The sequence below is a fragment of the Pimephales promelas genome, chromosome 16 (genome assembly GCF_988280905.1).
Source record: "Pimephales promelas chromosome 16, fPimPro1.hap1.1, whole genome shotgun sequence".
NCBI classification, from domain to species: Eukaryota; Metazoa; Chordata; class Actinopteri; order Cypriniformes; family Leuciscidae; genus Pimephales; species Pimephales promelas.
Genome location: NC_142784.1, coordinates 8,005,766 through 8,025,975, shown reverse-complemented (window position 1 = coordinate 8,025,975; position 20,210 = coordinate 8,005,766). Strand labels below are relative to the sequence as shown.

Sequence of the window (20,210 nt, the reverse complement as noted above, 5' to 3'; positions counted from 1 at the left end):
CTGTCCCCTAAAACACCCCCTCACACACACACACACACACACACACACCGCCGCCAAGCAGATGGCCTTGTAACAACTGGCTCTTGCTCACCTTACACACACATACATTCCCAGATTGAGTAAGATTGATTTTGCGTTTCTGCTGTTGTTCAGACATCATTGCACATGCCCCTAATTCTACATTATTTGCATAGAAATGACTGATTACTCCTGTAATGTGCAATGGGAGTACATGAGAATACCAGGATCATTTTCTTGTTCTTAACATCATGCATCTCAACATATTTTTCTTGAACCTGGAAATGCATAACTGAACTTGTAAAAAATGTACAGTATAGAAAGTTTTGAAGCACCAAACAATTACTTATACAACAAATTCTTTCTCTCTCTCTCTCTCTCTCTCTCTCTCATCACATAAGAGTAACGATTGCTAATAGGAGTGGGAGTATGTAATACCAACAGCTCTTTCTATTGTCTAAAACAAGCTGGTGGCTTTTCACAGATATTATCGTGAATGGAAATTGCCCATTGTAGGGTTTATCTAAATCACATGTGTTAAGAGCACACACATTTAAGGTTTTGGCAAAGCCTCAGAACAGCACGATCATTTCTAAACAAGGTGTGAAATATGCCACATCTGCATAGTAGCAAGAGCGCAAACACAAATAAATTCTGCATAACACACATTTTATTATCATTAAAGGCCTTATTAATCACTGTATACAGAGTATTAGTTAGAAGTTAACTTACATTAGTTTACTGAACAAGGTAAAACATAAGCATATTGATATTGTTATTATCTTGTTATATATATTTTGTTATATTTTTGTGATAAATACATCAAATTAGCACACAGAGTAAGAATAGCTCAGTAGTATATGCATCTCCACATTGATTAAAGGTGCAGGACGTGTTGCTGGACAGGTGTGGTGTTGGATTCTGTACTCACACCTATTATTTTAAGTGTCTCACAAAAGCAAAAGTTAATTACACACTAGCTTTCTATTTCTGTAACAATGAATACACTTTATATTACTTTATATTATAAGGTGTCTAACTACTTACAAAACAAATGTGAAATTCTAATAAAATGCTATTTAATTAAAGTATTTGCACGAAATTACATACTTATTTACCAAACCCCAACCCAAAATGTACTCCTAACCTAAGCAAATGCGAAAAAATTTTTTATTTTTTTTTGGTCAATCTTTTTTATTTTGGGTCAAATATGGACAAACCCAAATGTTGGGTTAAAAATGTAATTAAAAAATTTACAGCTGAAAGTGAAAGTTGAAGTTGGGTTAAAATTTTAAATGACATTTTACCCAACATTTGGATTTGTCCATATTTGACCCAAATTTGGGTTAAAACAACCCAGCATTGTTTGTGTAAGTACAAATCAAATGCTTAGTTTTACGTAAGTGCAAAGTAGTTAAAGACCACCAATGATATAAAGTTATAAAGTGGGATTGTAATATTAGTATGTTCGTATAGAATTATAAATTGAGCTTGAGTAGAATTAATCATGCAATAACAATTTTTAGACCATTTAAGATTGGCAATCATGTGAGTGTAAATATTTTAATAGACCTACTATTACATACTGTACATGGAAATAATTTAGACATTTGTGGTGAACTAATAAGGTTAAGAAGTCTAATGTAGAGCAGATTTCATGATTTCAAGCACTCAGATCTCTCTTTTTCAATTAAAAGATAAAAAGAAACCCATTTGGCACGCATCGGTCATCATGTGATCATAAAAAAGTCGTGCTGATCAGACCATATGTGCGCTTTTGAGCCACATGGCCACACGTCTTTCAATCTCCTATGGGGATAACAACAAGGAAAACTGCATGAGAAAAAATACAATATATCGGTATCGACCCATATATGTTCGTTTTTATTGTTATCGTTATTGGCCAGATAAGAAATAGAAAAGGAAAATGCAGTTCAGTGCAACATGCAAGTCTCATATCGGCGGAAAAATATTATAATGAAAACATCATTGTATAATTGTGTGATTTGGGATATGGTGAGACTTTTGTTTTTGTAATCAGGCTCTCAAAAATAAAATAAAATCTAAATTTAGATTTATCGGCCAATATAATGGTTATCGGCTTTCCAATATAAAGAATGATCAGTTATCAGTATTGGACAAAATTGTATTATCAGTGCATCCCTACACTCTAAAAATGCTGGGTTGTTTGAACCCAAATTTGTGTATAATATGGACAAACCCAAATGTTGGGTTAAAATGCAATTAAAAAAGGGTTGAAGGTTGAAGTTGGGTTAATTTGAAATTACATTTTTAACCCAACATTTGGGTTTGTCCATATTTTACCCAAATTTGGGTTCAAACAACCCAGCGTTGTTTAGTGTATGGAGAAAAGTGTACACTTTACAATAAGGTTCATTAATGAATTAACTAACATGGAATAAGAATGAGCAATACATTTATTACATTATCTATTAATCTTTGTTATGTTAGTAAATAAAAAATACAGCTGTTCATTGTTCATGTTAGTTCACAATGTTAACAAATACAATTTGATTTTAATAATGTATTAGTAAATATTGAAATTAATATTAACTAAGATTAATAAATGCTTTAGAAGTATTCCTCATTCTTAGTTTATGTTAACTCAGGTAGTTACTTATGAAACCTTATTGTAATGTGTTACCGAAAAAGGTAAGTCAACTCCCTTATTTTAAGTAAAAGTAAACTCAAATGATTCATTTTTCCATATTTTTTTCACAAACTCCATTACATGTTACCTTCCTGGCTTGGTGCAGTGCAGGTTTATCCATTGATTTATCAGCGTTCATGTCCATACAGTGGGCGGTGCCGTCAATAAGAATGACTCTGTCATCGTCCACCATCTCGTCATTCCAGACGACGCTTAACTCTGCCCACGGGTCAATGTTGCCTTGGTCAGAAAAACAGGTCTTTATGAATCACATCACATAATGTTCAATCACTGTACTCTGAACGGGCACCTTCACTGTCATTACATGTATATGAATGAACTCGAACATGACCTTGAAGGTGAAAGGATCTGCGAGCTCACCGTTGACATAGAGCACTCTTTGTGTTTGGGGCCGGTTCCCGCCATAGTACTGGTTGGTGGAGTCGATGCGGACCGGCAGACTGTCCTGAGCGATGTTGAAGAGTCGAGAGCAGAGCTCAGTCTGAGACTGAAGGGTTGACACGCGTGAGAAGAGGCAATGAGTGTCCTCGCATGTCTGATCTGATCCATAAACCAACATAAAAGGTGCAAAGTTGGATTATAAATAAACACTTGAAGGAGTAGTTCACTTTTTTTTAAAAAAAACTTGTCATCCAAGATGTCCATGTCTTTCTTTCTTCAGCTGAAAAGAGATTAAGATTTTTGATGAAAACATTCCAGGATTTTTCTCCATATAATGGACTTCAATGGGAACCAAACGGTTCAAGGTCCAAAAGACAGTATCAGTGCAAACTTCAAACAGTTCAAAGGGCTTTAAACAATTTCAGACGATGAATAAGAGTCTTATCTAGCGAAACGATCGCTCATTTAATAAATAAATAACAAAGTTTAAGTTTTATAAGCTCAAATGCTCGCCTTGCTCTCCAATTCAAACTCGTTCATCAAAATGAATGAATCTTTCCCAGAGTCAACTCGTTCATTTCGTTCGTTGAATGAACCAAATGACACGAAAAAAGATTCGTTCACTTTGATAAACGAGTTCGAACAGGAGATTCACAAACGCGCATCACAGAACAGAGCAAGGCGAGCATTTGAGCTTATAAAACTTAAACTTTGTTTTTTATTTATTAAATGAGCGATCGTTTCGCTTGATAAGACCCTTATTCATCGTCTGAAATCATTTAAAGCCCTTTGAACAGTTTGCAGTTTGCACTGAAACTGTCTTTTGGACCTTGAACCGTTTGGTTCCCATTGAAGTCCATTATATGAAGAAACATCCTGGAATGTTTTCATCAAAAACCTTAATTTCTTTTGACTGAAGAATGAATGAAATGAACATCTTGGATGACATGGGGGTGAGTAAATTATCAGCAAAAGTTTTTTTAAAAGTGAACTACTCCTTTAATAGACATGATGAAAACTAACCTCATAATAGAATATTTAATTACCTTAAATACACTCAAGTCAAGTCACCTTTATTTATATAGTGCTTTATACAATACAAATTTCCAAAGCAGCTTTACAGTGATAACAGGAAAATAATGATTCAATGATGCAAATGGATTCAATTCTGCGGTAAAGCAGCTCTAAAAACACAATAGTAAACATTTATTGTTCAGTTGAAATCAGTTTAAGGATAATGCAGTACTCATAAATGTGAGAAGATCATCAATGAGCTCAATTCGGCCATAAAGCACATAGAAATCAGTGATGTCATCATCCGCTCAGTTTTCCACGGTGCAGTAAAGTCAATAATATTGATGAATATTAAATATCACCAACTAAGCAAGCCAGAGGCAATAGTGGCAAGAACCCAAACTCCATTACACTGTAAAATGTAATTAGTTAGTCTTACTTAAAAAAAAAGAAAACCGATTGCCTTACAAAAACAAATTAAAGTGAAATCCGAATAATATGTTGTAATAACAAACGCTTTGTATAGTTCACTTACACAAGAGTTTGCGTAACTAAAAAAGGACTGCGGTGAGTACTTGACTAGATTTACTCTTGACGTCTTCTAACCAGAATTACTGACTCCCAGAGTGCATTGCAGCATGAATAAATTATGCAATTGCTTTGGTTTGGCAATTTTATGTGCTGTCTTGTGTCTTTACTAGCACAATAAAAAAATAAAATAAAAGTTTTATTGTTACAATTAATAAATAAAATATATTTATTTTATATTTAAGTCTGTGTTTCACTCAAGCATGGTCAATTGCAAGATATTATCACAAATATAGAGGGATTATATCAACCCAATTAAGAAATTATGACACTGGGTGTAGCAATAAAATTTTAAAACATAATTTTTCGACATGCAATATAGACTAATTAAAGATTTAGTCAGAAGTTAGGTCACCTTTTAAAAGCAATCTATGTACAGTCGTGCTCAGAATTAATGGCACCCCTGGTAAATATGATGAAAACTGGCTGTAAAAAATAATTCTGCATTGTTTATCCTTTTGATCTTCCATTCAAAAAATTGGCAAAATTCTAACCTTTCATTTAAGCAAAAGAATTGAAAGTGGGGGTAAATCTGTTTTTCTCCAAAACACTCTGGCCATAATTGTTGGCACCCTGTTATTAAAAACTTTTTGCAACCTCAGATCTGTAAACTTTTGCCAAGATAACAGATGGCAGAAGCTTCATTTTGTGCTCCGTAACTAATTTTTGTGTTGATTTTTGTTTTGGATCGTTGTCCTGATGGAAGATCCAACCACGGCCCATTATAAGATTTCTAGCAGAAGGCGTCAGGTTTTTATTTTTTATCTTTTTGTATTTGATAGAATCCATAATACCATGTATCTGAACAAGATGTCCAGGACCTCCAGCAAATAAATAGGCCCACAACATACAAGATCCAGCAGTATATTTAACCGTAGGCATGGGGTACTCTTCATCCCTGTTTGCACCAAACACATCTGCTGGGTTTGCTGCCAAAAAGCCCCTTTTTTAGTTTCATCTGACCACAGAACCCTGTACCGTTTGAAGATCCAGTCGTGTCTGATACCTGAATATGCTGGAGTTTGTTTTTGGATGAGCAAGGAGCATTTTTCTTGAAACCCTCTCAAACAACATGTGGGGATGTAGGGGTTGTCTGATATTTTTTTTTAGGTTTTCTGATCCCAAGACTCAACTAATCTCTGCAATTCTCCATCTGTGATCCTTGAAGAGTCTTTGGACACTCAAACTTTCATCCTTACCGTCCATTAAGGCAAAATAGACACACGTCCTCTTCCTGGCAGAATCATAACATCTTTAGTTGATTATAACTTCTTAATTATTGTCCTGATGGTCAAAATGGGGATTTTCAATTCTTTAGCTATTTTCTTACATCCACTTTCTATTTTGTGAAGCTCAACAATCTTTTGATGCACATCAGAACCATGTTCTTTGGTTTTATTCATTGTGATGGATGATTCAGGGAATTTGACCTTTGTGCTTCCTCATATTTAAACTCCTTGAAACAAGAAGTCATACCTGGACAATTTCATGTTCCTAGTCACCCTGATGTACTTAAAAAATAAATATTAATGGGAATGTACTTCAGAGATATTTTTCTCATAAAAAATTCTAGGGGTGCCAACAATTATGGCCAGAGTGTTTTGAAGAAAAACATTTATTTCATAGTGTGATTTACCCCCACTTTCAATTCTTTTGCTTCAATTAAAGGTTAGAATTTTGCCAATTTTTTGAATGGAAGATCAAAAGGATAAACAATGCAGAATTATTTTTTACAGCCAGGTTTCATCATATTTACCAGGGGTCCCATTAATTCTGAGCACGACTGTATCACTTTTCCCTTCCTTTGAAATCAAATAACTGTGATTTTTTGTTGCATTAATAGGAAGAGAAAGTCTATTAGGAATTTCACAGCCTCAACTCTTTTTTGCTTGACAAAATGGAACTCAAAAAAAAAAAAATCTATTAAACTTAACTTGGGTTTTCAGAGTAAACAAGGAACAGTATGTGAGTACAGATCACTAGATTTGTACAATTAAGTTAAGACATTATGTAAAGCTAACTAAAAAGTGTTGGATTTTACCGAGCGGATGACAGAAACAGAGAGGTGGACCCAAAACACTGACCTTAAAAATATTTGCCAGCGCAACGTCATTCCACTGGATAAAATATTTATCACACCAAATGGCAATTATTTTAAAGAACATAATAATCGAGCATATAGTTTTACAAAAATAGATATAGTGTTCAAGATAAAGATGATTTGAACGTCTGATGATGAACTACACCAAATGTTACTCCAGTTGTGTGAACTTGAGGGAACTGTCTTCATCCTTCATGCAAATTGCTAAACGCATAAGCTTTATAAAATCAATCACCTTGACACCAGTTTGTTAAAAGTCCCAGCAAAATAGATAGAAAGATGAAGTTTGTTTGCAGATGCCACTTATTTTGTAATCTAAAGCAATGCCTTTCAGACACATTTTATAGACTAGATGTTGGTTTGAGAACCAGAAGTCAGAGAAGGATCAAAAAGAGTAGAGTTGATGTAATACTCACAGAAGCCGAACTCAGTGCAGGTCTGGTAGAACCACTGTCTGTAACTGGATGAAGCTTTAGTGTTAGTGAGTTCAAGCACAAGCTTCTCATGAGAGACATCCAGACACGGGACATTCTCTCGGGCACGGTACATCTGAAGATGTGGCACAAATACGGTCATCAAGCTTTATCCACATAATCAGTGATGATGTTATCATTTAAATAGTATTTTACTTTAGCAAAATGTATTTTACAGTAAGAGGAAACTGTACATTGAGTGTAGAGTTTTGTTTCAAATGTAAAAGAGAATTGGCAACATTTTTCAGTCAGTGATGCCCTCAGCTGGTCAGAAATGATATTGTGTTTTTCATTTTAGTTGCACAACATCTGTGGAAAATTAGAATATTAATAGCCTTCTGCTTGTGAATGAATACTACGGAGGCGTATTGCATTCACTTGAAGAAAAAAAATCTACTCTGTTTTTCTGAATTAATGAGTTAATTTTTTTATGAGAAAAAAAATTGCTCTGTTTTTCTGAATTAATGAGTTAATTTTTCATGAGAAAAAAAAATTTTCTCTGTTTTTCTGAATTAATGAGTTAATTTTTCATGAGAAAAAATTTTTTTTGCTCTGTTTTTCTGAATTAACGAGTTAATTTTTTATGAGAAATTTTTTTGCTCTGTTTTTCTGAATTAATGAGTTAATTTTTCATGAGAAAAAAAGTTTTTCTCTGTTTTTCTGAATTAATGAGTTAATTTTTCATGAGAAAATTACGTTAACGAGAAAACTCGTTAATTCAGAAAACTAGAGCAAAAAAGAAAAACCATGAAAAATTAACTCATTAATTCAGAAAAACAGAGAAAAACTTTTTCTCATGAAAAATTAACTCATTAATTCAGAAAAACAGAGCAAAAAAAAAATTCTCATGAAAAATTAACTCGTTAATTCAGAAAAACAGAGCAAAAAAAATTTTTCTCATGAAAAATTAACTCATTAATTCAGAAAAACAGAGCAATTTTTTTTCTCATGAAAAATTAACTCGTTAATTCAGAAAAACAGAGTAGATTTTTTTTTCTTCAAGTGAATGCAATACGCCTCCGTAGAATACACTGTTTACAGCCTATAAAAAAATGTGTGTGTGTGTGTGTGTGTGTGTGTGTGTAAACTCTGGAATAATAAGATTTTGCTTTTGAAATAAGTCCCTTACATGCTACAAGGCTGTAATTATTTTATGAAAAATACAGTAAAACAGTAATTTTGTGAAATCTTAGTATTTTTCATTTAAAAGAATCACACACAAAAAACAAGCAGCCTAAAGTGTAACAAAGAACAATTATTAATAATTGAGCATCAATAACAATTTAGCAGCAAATCATCATATCAGAGTGATTTCTGAAGGATCATGTGACACTGAAGACTGGAGTAATGATGATGAAATTCAGATTTTGATCACAGGAATACATTTCATTTTTAAATACAGTATATATAAACTCTGTTTAATGTATTTTTAATCAAGTCTTGGTAAGCATTAGAGACAAAAAATAATTTAATTATTCATTCTCTTAATTATTATTTTAAAAAAATCGTAATTTTCCAAACTTTTGAGCAGTTACAGTGATGTAAATAAGTTAGGACACCCATGCTAAAGTTGCCTAAAAAGAGGAATAAAAAATCATCTTTTGGATGTTGATCTTAATGCCTCAATTAGAAAAATGAGGAAAACTCCAACCTTTAAGGACACCAATTTTCTTTGTGAATGAATAATGTATCATAAATAAATAAATGTTCTTCCTTAAAATACAGGGTGCATAAGTCAGGACACCCCTATGTTAAATTCCCTTAGAGTCAGGCAGATTTTTATTTTTAAAGGACAGTTATTTCATGGATCCGGGATAATATGCATCCTGATAAAGTTGCCTTGGCCTTTGGAATTAAAATATCCCCACATCGTCACACACCCTTCACCACACCTAGAGATTGGTTTTATTTCAGTTCAGCTGGTTTGATTTGCATTGAAAAATGATCTTATGAAAAGTACACAATGCCAGGTGTGGAGAAGGCAGGGTGTGTGATAATGTGGGGATATTTTAATCCCAAAGGCCAAGGGAACTTTATCAGGATGCATATTATCCTGGATCCATGAAATAGCGCTTTTAGAAATAAAAATCTACTTGACTCTAAGGGAATTTAACATAGGGGTGTCCTGACTTATGCTCCCTGTATTTTATGGAAAAACATTTATTTATTTATGATACATTATTCATTCACAAAGAAAATTGGTGTCCTTAAAGGTTGGATTTTTCTCATTTTTTCTAATTAAGGCATTAAGATCAATTTCCAAAAGATGATTTTTTATTCCTCTTTTTAGGCAACTTTAGCATGGGTGTCCTACTCAAATCACTGTATATACCAGTATATTTAACAAACAAGCATTTGATCATAATAATCAGGAAATACATGTGAAATAACAGTGTTTGTTGTTCTTTTTTTGGTTTATTTAAAATAGAATATTTTGCTTTAGTTTTATGGTTTTTTGTTTGGCAGCCGTACCTGCCAGTCACGTTTTTTGTACAATGAAGGTATTTGATCATAATAATGCAGGAAATACCTGTAAATAACAGTGTTATTCAGTTTATTTAATTTAGGATGTCTTACTTTAATATTGCAGTTTTTCGGGAGGCTGCTGGTCATTTAACAATTTTTTGATTTAATTTTTTAATACGGAGATGAATTACAGATGTCAATACATGCAGGTGATTTTTAAAATGTGTACAATGTAAAAACATGTATGCACTCAATAAGTGCACTGTATAAATTAATAATTTAAATGTTAGTAGACATCATTAAGTGGGACCAAAGTTTTTAATTTGTTTTTAATCTTTAATTCGAATACATTTTTTGAGTCAAAAATTTTTTAAATTTCTGAATTTTATCGTTTAATTAGCCTACAGATTATATTTTTTGTAATTTTACATATATTTTTATGTAATTTAAGAAAACAGAAAAAATGCTGTATTAAAAAACAATAAATTTTCTGGATAAAATATGTGAATGACTGGAATTTGTCATTAATTTCACAATACCTAAAATAACAGCTGCATTTTTATTTTACAGATATTACTTTTATAATTTTACAGTGTTTTGAGTGCAATTTAAAATGAAAGAAAATGATCATCAAAAAAAAAAAATCACTGTTTTTTTCTTTTAAAATTAGATTTTTTTTATTTCTAATCTACGCAACACAGCAATAAAGTATGAAAGTGACTTATCTTATTACTTATCTTATCTGTGGTAATGAACACTGTTATACCACAAAACTTTAAAATACATCTAAACTTACATTTAATTTGATTTCTTTATTAAAGCTATAGATACAATTCCATTTTTTTTTTTTTTTAACAAATTTATAGGAAGCCACATAAAAAGAGATTTGTTACCGCCACTATTTTGACCAGACGGTCATACGCCTCCATCTCCTCACTCTTATTGGTCATGATGTCACACAGCTCAGCGATGCTGAATGCGACCCCCTCCTCATTGTATTGGACAGTTCCCATGAAGATATCAGCCAAACTCTGCAACAGCTCTGTTTTGTCCTCCGCTTTCAGAGGGGTCTCACAACAGCCGAAGTCTTTCCCCACCTGGGTCTCATTCCCCATGAGCAGAGCCGCCTCTACCGCTGCAAACACTCCCTTCACTTCGGCTACACACTGAGCGAGCACACACACACACACTCAGATAGACACAGATAAATTCATAGCAACCCTAAATGTGCTCTTACCTTTTCAGAGCCACCCACTGCCTCATTCATAAGACTAGAAGCAACCACCTGCAAAATAAACGTTTCAATGCCAAAACACACAAGTTATAATAACTAAAAGTTTTCTGAAAAGAGTTTGTCAAATTGTTGTTTGTTGGTGTTGGGAATCCTATGCAGCGAGTTTAACCCTCTCCTAATATGGGAGTCACACTTGAGTTCTGATTGAAAGTTATCTTTTTTTTTCTAATATTTTTTTATTATTCAATTAAAGCAGTATTTAAAAATTCAAATTTTAAGGCAGATTAGTGTCATTGGTTCGGTAGCAGTAAAAAAAAAAAAACAAAAAAAAAACACACATTTGATGTCATGTTGTAACTACTAGACGCTTGTATAACTCTATTTAAAGAGGCTTGTAAATTCTAGTTTTTTTAAAACATAATAATTACTTTTATTAGGTTGTGGATTTGAAAATACGTTTAGACAATCTCAAAGTTTATTTTTTAGAAGGTTTACATATTTTTTTGTTTAAAATTGTATTTGATGAGTCAGTTATTGCATTGTTGTTAATTATAATAATGCAAAAACTGACTCATCAAAGAAACATTTGACGAGTCATTACAGTCAACAGTCATTACCTGAACACAGAGAAAGCATTTTGCTTAACAAAACATCAAAATGTAATAAAAATGTAACAAAATGCTCTAAAAATGTTTTCAACCTTTTATTTGAGTCCTATGGCTTAATTTTTCCATATTGTTACAGGTAAACCAGTTCATTTGTGTGTGTGTGTGTGTGTGTGTGTGTGTGTGTGTGTGTGTGTGTGTGTGTGTGTGTGTGTCATAAAAGTCACCAAATTTCAAATTTTCAAACCTTAATTATTTTGGTCATATATAAATATGATAAATGATGTGAAATATTATATTATAAATAAGAAGTGCACCATAGAATTGGGGAAAACAATGCATATTAGGTTCCTTTATTCACACGATTTCCAACATTTCTGTGGATAGAAGAGTATGGTTCCACCAGTATCCTGCCATAATAAATGAAGCTTGAAGATTTGAACGTTTGAAAGTGAAGTATTTAAAACATAAATGTTACTATTGTGACTTGAGACATGTAAAATAAAATAATTATTAGGCCTATAATTGTCAAATGTTAACCCTTTTGGCAACACTTTAGAATACGATTTCTTCGTTAATGAATAACTACACAAGAACCAATGAATGACACAATATTAACAATCTAGTAAGTATTATTAACTAACAAGAAACTCTGATTAACAAACTAGTAAGTAATAGCGCACAGATGAAAGTGGTAGTTCACTATTAACTAATCAATAACTACTATTTTTGAATGCTTCCTAGAGAACTACTGAAAAAGTTTATTAACAATCTAGTAACTACTATTAACTAAAATAAACTCTGATTAACGAATTAGTAAGTAATAGCTCACAGATGTAAGTGTTACTTCATACTTCAATGGGAATTAGTAATTATTTGGATCCGTATTCTAAAGTGAAGATCATGGGAACTAAGTATAACGACTCAAGTGTTACGACATACTTCTAAAAAAATTTCTAAAAGTATACTAAAGTTCACCAAAAATCTCAAACGCTTGAATGACTTTTGTGTTTGGTTGCACAAATCACGACTAGATCATGTAGTAACACTTGATTCATTAGTTAGTTCCCATGATCTTTCCTTTATAATACAGATCCAAATAATTTATAATTTCCAAAGAAGTATGAAGTACCTGTGAGCTACTTACTAGTTCTTTTTAGTAAATAGTAGTTACTAGATTGTTAATAAACTTTTTCAGAAGTTCTCTGGGAAGCATTTCAAAAATAGTTATAAGTGAAGTAACACTTTCGTCTGTGCGCTATTACTTACTAGATTGTTAATTAGAGTTTCTTGTTAGTTAATAATAGTTACTAGATAGTTAATATTATGTTACTCATTGGTTCTTGTGTAGTTATTCATTAACGAAGGAACCGTATTCGGTCACAGGACAATTGTACTGAACGAAAACAATAATACCATGAATAATAACGATACTTGACAAGAATGAAACGCTCACCCTATTGTAAGAGCTGAAGTCCAGCTGAGCTTGAACGGGGGCGGAGGACGCCACTGCTCCATAGATAAGATGAGGAAACTAGAGGAGAAACACATTCTGCAGTTTCACTCAATGGAAAAGAGCAGCATAGGCATTTTTGTACATTTCTTCAGTGTTACAAAACAAAAAAACTATAAAGAAAATGATGACAGAATTCGTTAACACTTTACATTAAGCTTCCATTTGTTAATAGTTATTACATTCCTCAACATGAACAATGAAATATACAAGTAAAGCTAATTGATTCATCATAGTTCATGTTAATCTCAACATTTACTAATTAGTATTACTAATTATTTAGTGCTGGGCAACGATTAATTGTGATTAATCGCATCCAAAATAAAAGTTTGTGTTTACATAACATATAATTTTGTATATATAAATACACACATATATTTAAGAAATATTTGCATGTACATTCATGCTTGTATATCATTTATATTATATATAAATATAAAAATGTTACATATAAATAACACATTTTTCTTTTTCTTTTACACATATTATGTGTAAACAAACTTTCATTTTGGATGTGATTAATCACAATTAATCGTTGCCCAGCACTAATTATAATCTTTAATATTACTTTAATGTAACTTATATTAATATTAATTTAATGTATGGCCTTGAGCTAACATGATTAATCAATTCTACTCATGTGCTCATTGTTATTAACTAATGATAACTAATGGGTCCTTATTGTAAAGTGATGCACAGATTTTTCATTTTTTTGTTAACTAACCCTTTATGAGGTGATAGACCTTGGAGGAGATTTGATGACTCTAAAATTTATTCGAATTAAAGATTAAAAACTAATTAAAAACTTCGGTTCCACTTAATGATGTCTACAAACATTTAAATTAATAATTTCTATGGTACACTTATTGAGTACATACATGTTTTTACATTGTACTTACATTGAACAAATGCTCTTTCACTGACAAGATGTATTTTAAATAATGTCGGCCACTTTTTACTGGTAACAGTCATTTGGAAATATCAGGACCCTCCATTGCATTATTATACATTATATATTACATAACATTATATATAGCATTTAATGTAGTAATGACACTAAAACTCTGAAAACTAGATATAATAATTTTTATTTTGGGTGAACTATACACAATACATGTTGTCACTATCCACGATACATATTGATGTATTTTATTATCACGATATATTGTGACATCCCTATACCGTTGACCCTTCCCTTACCCACCAAACCCCCAAACCTGTGCCGAACCTCACCCGTATCCCAGCCGCACAAGTGTAATGACACAATAAGTGCATGCATTAGTAAAGGCACAGCAACAACACTTTTAGAGAATTGTTTGGGAACAAACCTTTCCTCTCAGCCAGGCCGAGAGAGCTCCAGCATAGGAGCCTCCGAAGCTGATCCAGGCGTTGGCGTGCGAGAGGCCGAAGCGCTGGCTGATGTAGTGCCGGAACGCAGCCAAGTCGGACAAACTGAGACCGGGAGGAGAGGAAACAACATGCATCATTCCTGTCACTGCGATCACCATTGCGATGTGTGAAAGCTCGTCATCATTACGCCTGCTGGCTGGAGAGGTGTCTCAGGGTCTCAGTCTCGAGTCCATCAGGGATGATGCTCTGCCCGTAGAAGCGGTGCTCCAGCGACACCAGCAGCGCCGCGTGCCTCTCCGCCATCAGCACATGGTGCCCTGCAGATCACATGCCTGTGGTAGACTTCGCAAATCTAGAGAATCAATTTGAATTTAACTTTGACTTCTACTTTAACTTAACTTAACTTTAACTTAACTTTACCTTTAACTTAATTTCAACTTAACTTCAACTTAACTTCAACTTAACTTTACCTTTAACTTAATTTCAACTTCAACTTAACTTTACCTTTAACTTAACTTTACCATTAACTTAACTTCAACTTTAACTTCAACTTAACTTTAACTTTAACTTTACCTTTAACTTAACTTTACCTTTAACTTCAACTTTTACTTAACTTTAAATTAACTTTAACTTTAACATTACCTTTAACCTAACTTCAACTTTATCTTAACTTTAACTTAACTTCAACTTAACTTCAACTTAACTTCAACTTAACTTCAACTTTAACTTTACTTTGACTTTAACTTTAGTTTAACTAAACTTTAATTTAACTCAAACTTAACTTTAATTTAACTTCAACTTTAACTTCAACTTAACTTTAACTTTACCTTCAATTTAACTTTAACTTAACTTCAACTTAACTTAACTTTACCTTTAACTTAACTTCAACTTTAACTTTACTTTGACTTTAACTTTAGTTTAACTAAACTTTAAAATTTAACTTTAACTTAACTTCAATTTTAACTTCAACTTAACTTTAACTTAACTTTAATTTTACCTTCAACTTAACTTTAACTTTACCTAACTTTACCATTAACTTAACTTCAACTTAACTTTAACTTTAACTTAACCTTTAACTTAACTTTACCTTTAACTTAACTTCAACTTTCACTAAACTTCAACTTTATCTTAACTTTAACATTAACTTAACCTTTAACTTAACTCCAACTTTATCTTAACTTTAAATTAACTTCAACTTTAACTTTACTTTAACTTAACTTCAATTTTAACTTAACTTTAACTTTACCTTTAACTTAACTTCAACGTTATCTTAACTTTAACTTAACTTCAACTTAACTTAACTTAACTTCAACTTTATTTTAACTTTAACTTAACTTTAACTTAACTTCAACTTTAACTTTACCTTTAACTTAACTTCAACTTTAGAATACTGTTCCTTCATTAATGAATAACTACCACAGGAAGAAATAAGTAGTGCACAATCAACACAGTAACTAAACTCTGATTAATGAACGCTATTAAGAAATAGCGTAATAGCAAAATTAAATAACAAAATTAAAAATAGCTCAAAATTAACAGCTCAACAACCCAAAATTAAAATTCTAAAAATTAAAGAATCAATTCAAAGTTAATTTTAACTTAACTTCAACCTCGAATTGAATTCAAATTTGGAAAACTATTCCTTTATTAATGAATAACTACACAGGGAAAAGTGAGTAACGCACTAACACTCAGTAACTATTAACGAACAAGAAACTCTGATTAACGAATTAGTAAGTAACAACGCTCAGTCTATGTGGTAGTTCACTAGCTATTACTATTTTTTCATACCTCACAGAAGACTACTAAGAACTATTATATACAGGTTCATAATTAATATAAATAATCCATAATGTATAATATGAGGTAATGGTAATGCTAACGCATAAGTAACTCAAGTGTTACTACATCCTTATAAACTGCTAATTATTTGGATCAGTTTTCTAAAGTGAAAAACATTATAACTCCCTAATATTGACTAAGGTCAATGTAAACTTTTGAGGTTTTTGTGAGATTTTGGATAATAAAAGTGTTATTACATCTAAAGTGGAAATCATGAGAACACACTAGTAATGAATAAAGTGGAGATCATGAGAACACACAAGTTATGACTAAAGTGTTGCCAAATCCATCAGAAGGAATTACCATTGACAATCTCACAAAAATCTCAAAAGTTTACAATGACAATATTAGTTATGATGTTTTCACTTTAGAAAACTGATCCAAATAATGATAGTCTCTTTAGGAGGATGTAGTAACACTTGCGTCGTTACTAGCGGGCTACCGTCCGTTACCTTTTATCATAAATTATGCATTATTCATGTTAATTATTAAACAGTAAAATATGTAAAAAAATAAAATAAAAATAGTAGTTACTGAATAGCTAATAGTGAACTACCACATAGACTGAGTGTATCATTCACCAGTTTGTTAATCAGAGTTTCTTGTTAGTTAGTGTGTTACTTGTGTGTTAATTGTATGTTAGGCTACTCATCTGTTCCGGCTGGTCCATAGACGCACAACCTTTGCTTCATGAACACTCAGTTCTGGACATTTTTTTATTATTATTATTTGTAATGTTCTTCTTTATTTGCAAGCCATTGCTCTGGATAAATGTAAATGCATGTTTTGAGACATCAAGTTATGGCATGTGACGGATGAGTCTATATTGTTAGACTTTGCAGCAGACAGGAAAATGATATTAAGAGCCCTCCCAAAAGTTATAAAATCATGTTGTGTTGTAAATGACTGCATGATGTTTTTTCGACAGATGTTTTTTTTAGAGTTGAACTAGTTTTGAACCTGCAACATTTGGCGCCACCCAGTGGACATTTGACCGGAAGCAGCAGCGAGATGGAGGAGGAAGTGATGGGTATTTTTGCTAATAATTTTTCACAGGAGATCAGGTTGAAAGAATCAGAATGACTTCTTTAAAAAAAAAAAAAAAAAAAAAAAAAAAAGGGTTTCTAACCGTACAATACACTGAATTTGGAGAGGGGTCCCTCTCCTCCAATGTAGAGAAAGACCGGTCCATCTGAACGCTGCCAATAAACGTCGTTCACAAAGAATTTCTGTGCAGAACAAATATTAATCAATAAATGATGACAAAATAGTTGACATGATTAATTAACTAATTTTAATTAATTAAAACAACATTTTATAATAACTTAAATCATTATTTATTTCACATAATTTTTAATATAGGAATTGAAACGACCCATTTCGGTAACACTTTATAATAAGTGTACAATAATAACGCATAAAGCATAAAACGCATTATTTGACTTCTTACACATGAGCTAATTAAACAATACTATGTTAATGACTATGAATGAAGAGCTCACTATTTTTATATAGCCTAGCCTATTAGCAATGTAGACAATACAATATACAGTAAAGATTATTAATTAACTAATTAATACTTACAAATGATTGAAGTACTTTATTAGGCTCCTCCCGTATACTTATTATAAAGTGTTCCCCTGATCGCATGTGGTGAGGACGGGTGTGAGGTCTATAGGCTAATGTGTACCTGTGGGAAAGTTCTGTCATCCTGCTGGTCAAAGTGGTTCAGGGGTTGGTGGATTGTGCCTGTTTTGGGAATGGCAGTGGACGTGTGTTTTATTCGGGCCTGTTGGATTTTATGCACGTGGTCCTTCATTCGCCATAGAATCTGACCTAGAAAAAAAATATATAAAAACGTGTTTTTTTATATTTTGGAAAAAAAGTCTGTGAATTATTACAATTTTAAAGCATTATTTTTATACATTTTAAAATGTAATTTATTATTTGTGATCAAAGCTGAATTTTCAGCATCTTTTAGAAATCATCCCAATATCCTGATTTGCTGCTCAAGCAACATTTATTTTCATTTTCAGTGTGGACATGCCTGAAAAACATTGATATTTATCATTCTTCAACTCTTAAGCACTAACATTATTTCAAACCCATCAAATGATGAAATTGTAATTTTTTTTTTGTAATTTTAATTTGCAAATGTTGTAATTTTGAAGCTTTGGTGTATATTTACATGTCACACACAATAATTGAAAGAATATTAACAACCCAGTAACATTTCACTGTAAAAATGAATGCGCTTTATCTAAACAAAAAAAATTGGGGAAACAGATTACAAGCAACATTATTAATTCAATTTAACAAATTAGAATTGAGTAATAATTATTCAAATGAATAATTCATTAAAAGTAAACCATTTAAAATGAGTAAAACTTACATTTAAGTCGCCTTATGCTGATCGGTGTTTGTTTTAGGTTTCTCCTTCAGTGATTCTGCTTGTTAACGTCAGGTGTCTTCAATGTTGGCAATATAAAATCAAGAGTTCTTAATTAATCTTTGACGTCTATCTGTTATCAGATATTTTTGTTAAATTTTTTGGTGTAAACTTTACTCATTTTAAATGGTTAACTTTTAAGGAATAATTTGATTAATTATTACTTAATTCTAATTTGTTCAAATTAACTAATAATATTGCTTGTAATCTGTTGCCACAATTTTATCGATTAGATAAAGCGTATTCATTTTTACAATGTGCTCTGTGCTGTCATATATTCTAAACATATTTGGGGTTGAAGGTCAACTATCAAATATCACCATAGCTGGAGCTTAATGAGAGCAATGATGAGGGATCGGCAAGATTTTTATAATATTAAATTTTGTGCGCAAAACAAACATAAATAACAAACAAAACAAACATACATTTTTTTTATAATTATTTTTATAATATATAATATTTTAATTATTTTTAAAATAAGTCTCTTCTGCTCACCGAGGCTACATTTATTTGATTACACACAAAAGTAATATTGTTAAATATTATTACAATTTAAAAGAACTGTTTTATATATGAATCTATTTTAAATTCATTCCTGTGATCAAAGCTGAATTTACATAATCATTACTCCAGTCTTCAGTGTCACATGATCCTTCAGAAATCACTCTAATATGATGATTTGATGCTCAAGAAAAGTTTATCAATGTCGAAAAGAATTGTGTAAAAACTAATCAGAATTCTTTGAAGTTCAACAGAACAGCATTTATCTGAAATAGAAAGCTTTTGTTACATTAAACAGTACCGTTCAAATGTTTGGGGTCAGTAACAATTGTTTTTAAGCATTAAAATCATCATATTAGAGTGATTTCTAATAACGTAATGTTGATTACATACATCCCACTGCTTGGGAGCACTTCGGCACATATATATCTATGGAGTGAGAGGGGGAGAGGACTTTTCACGAGTGATGATATTACTGCGCCGAGTCGAAATGCTCCCAAGCACTTGCTGTGATATCCGCCATACAATATAGTTATCCACTTTACACGCTTAAAAAAGCGCAACATTTTATTTTGAGTCACCGTCCTAGGTCGAGTTACACTGCTCGAGTAACTGTGTTTAAATAGGGAAAACGTGGAGGTGTTGGTCGCTTTTCTGCTTGGCCCATATTGAATGAACTGGGCTAGTTAAGTGCTATCAAAGTGTATCAACTCGTCTTTGTTAAGGCAATAACATCATTTAATATGTAAAAACAGTGGAGTATCCCTTTAAACAATGGAGAAGTTTAAGTCTTACCGGAGTAAACCAGGTGGAATAGCAGAATCAGAGTTAGCTGTCTCAGCACAGACATCATTGCACCGGATCAAAGAACAGGATTCAGTTGTGATGGTGTCCAGTGTATTATACTTTTATACCCGGCTGGGGAGTCAGTAATGCTATACAGTTCAGTATGTACAGTGTACAGTATGATATAATGAACACCT

The 20,210-nt window shown here is 32.1% G+C and overlaps 1 protein-coding gene across 1 annotated transcript; it reads right to left on the bottom strand.

Moving 5' to 3' along the window:
- Window positions 1-910: 910 nt before the first annotated feature.
- On the bottom strand, window positions 911-20,166 carry prss16 (serine protease 16). Its single transcript, XM_089120936.1, has 12 exons — window positions 20,023-20,166; window positions 17,968-18,113; window positions 17,407-17,506; window positions 14,623-14,752; window positions 14,414-14,537; window positions 13,029-13,106; window positions 10,971-11,018; window positions 10,627-10,899; window positions 7,211-7,343; window positions 3,071-3,250; window positions 2,778-2,929; window positions 911-1,827 (listed from the first exon to the last, which is right to left on the bottom strand). The coding sequence occupies exons 1-12, from the start codon at window positions 20,078-20,080 to the stop codon at window positions 1,777-1,779; spliced, it is 1,473 nt and encodes a 490-aa protein (XP_088977062.1). The 5' UTR covers window positions 20,081-20,166; the 3' UTR covers window positions 911-1,776.
- Window positions 20,167-20,210: the final 44 nt, after the last annotated feature.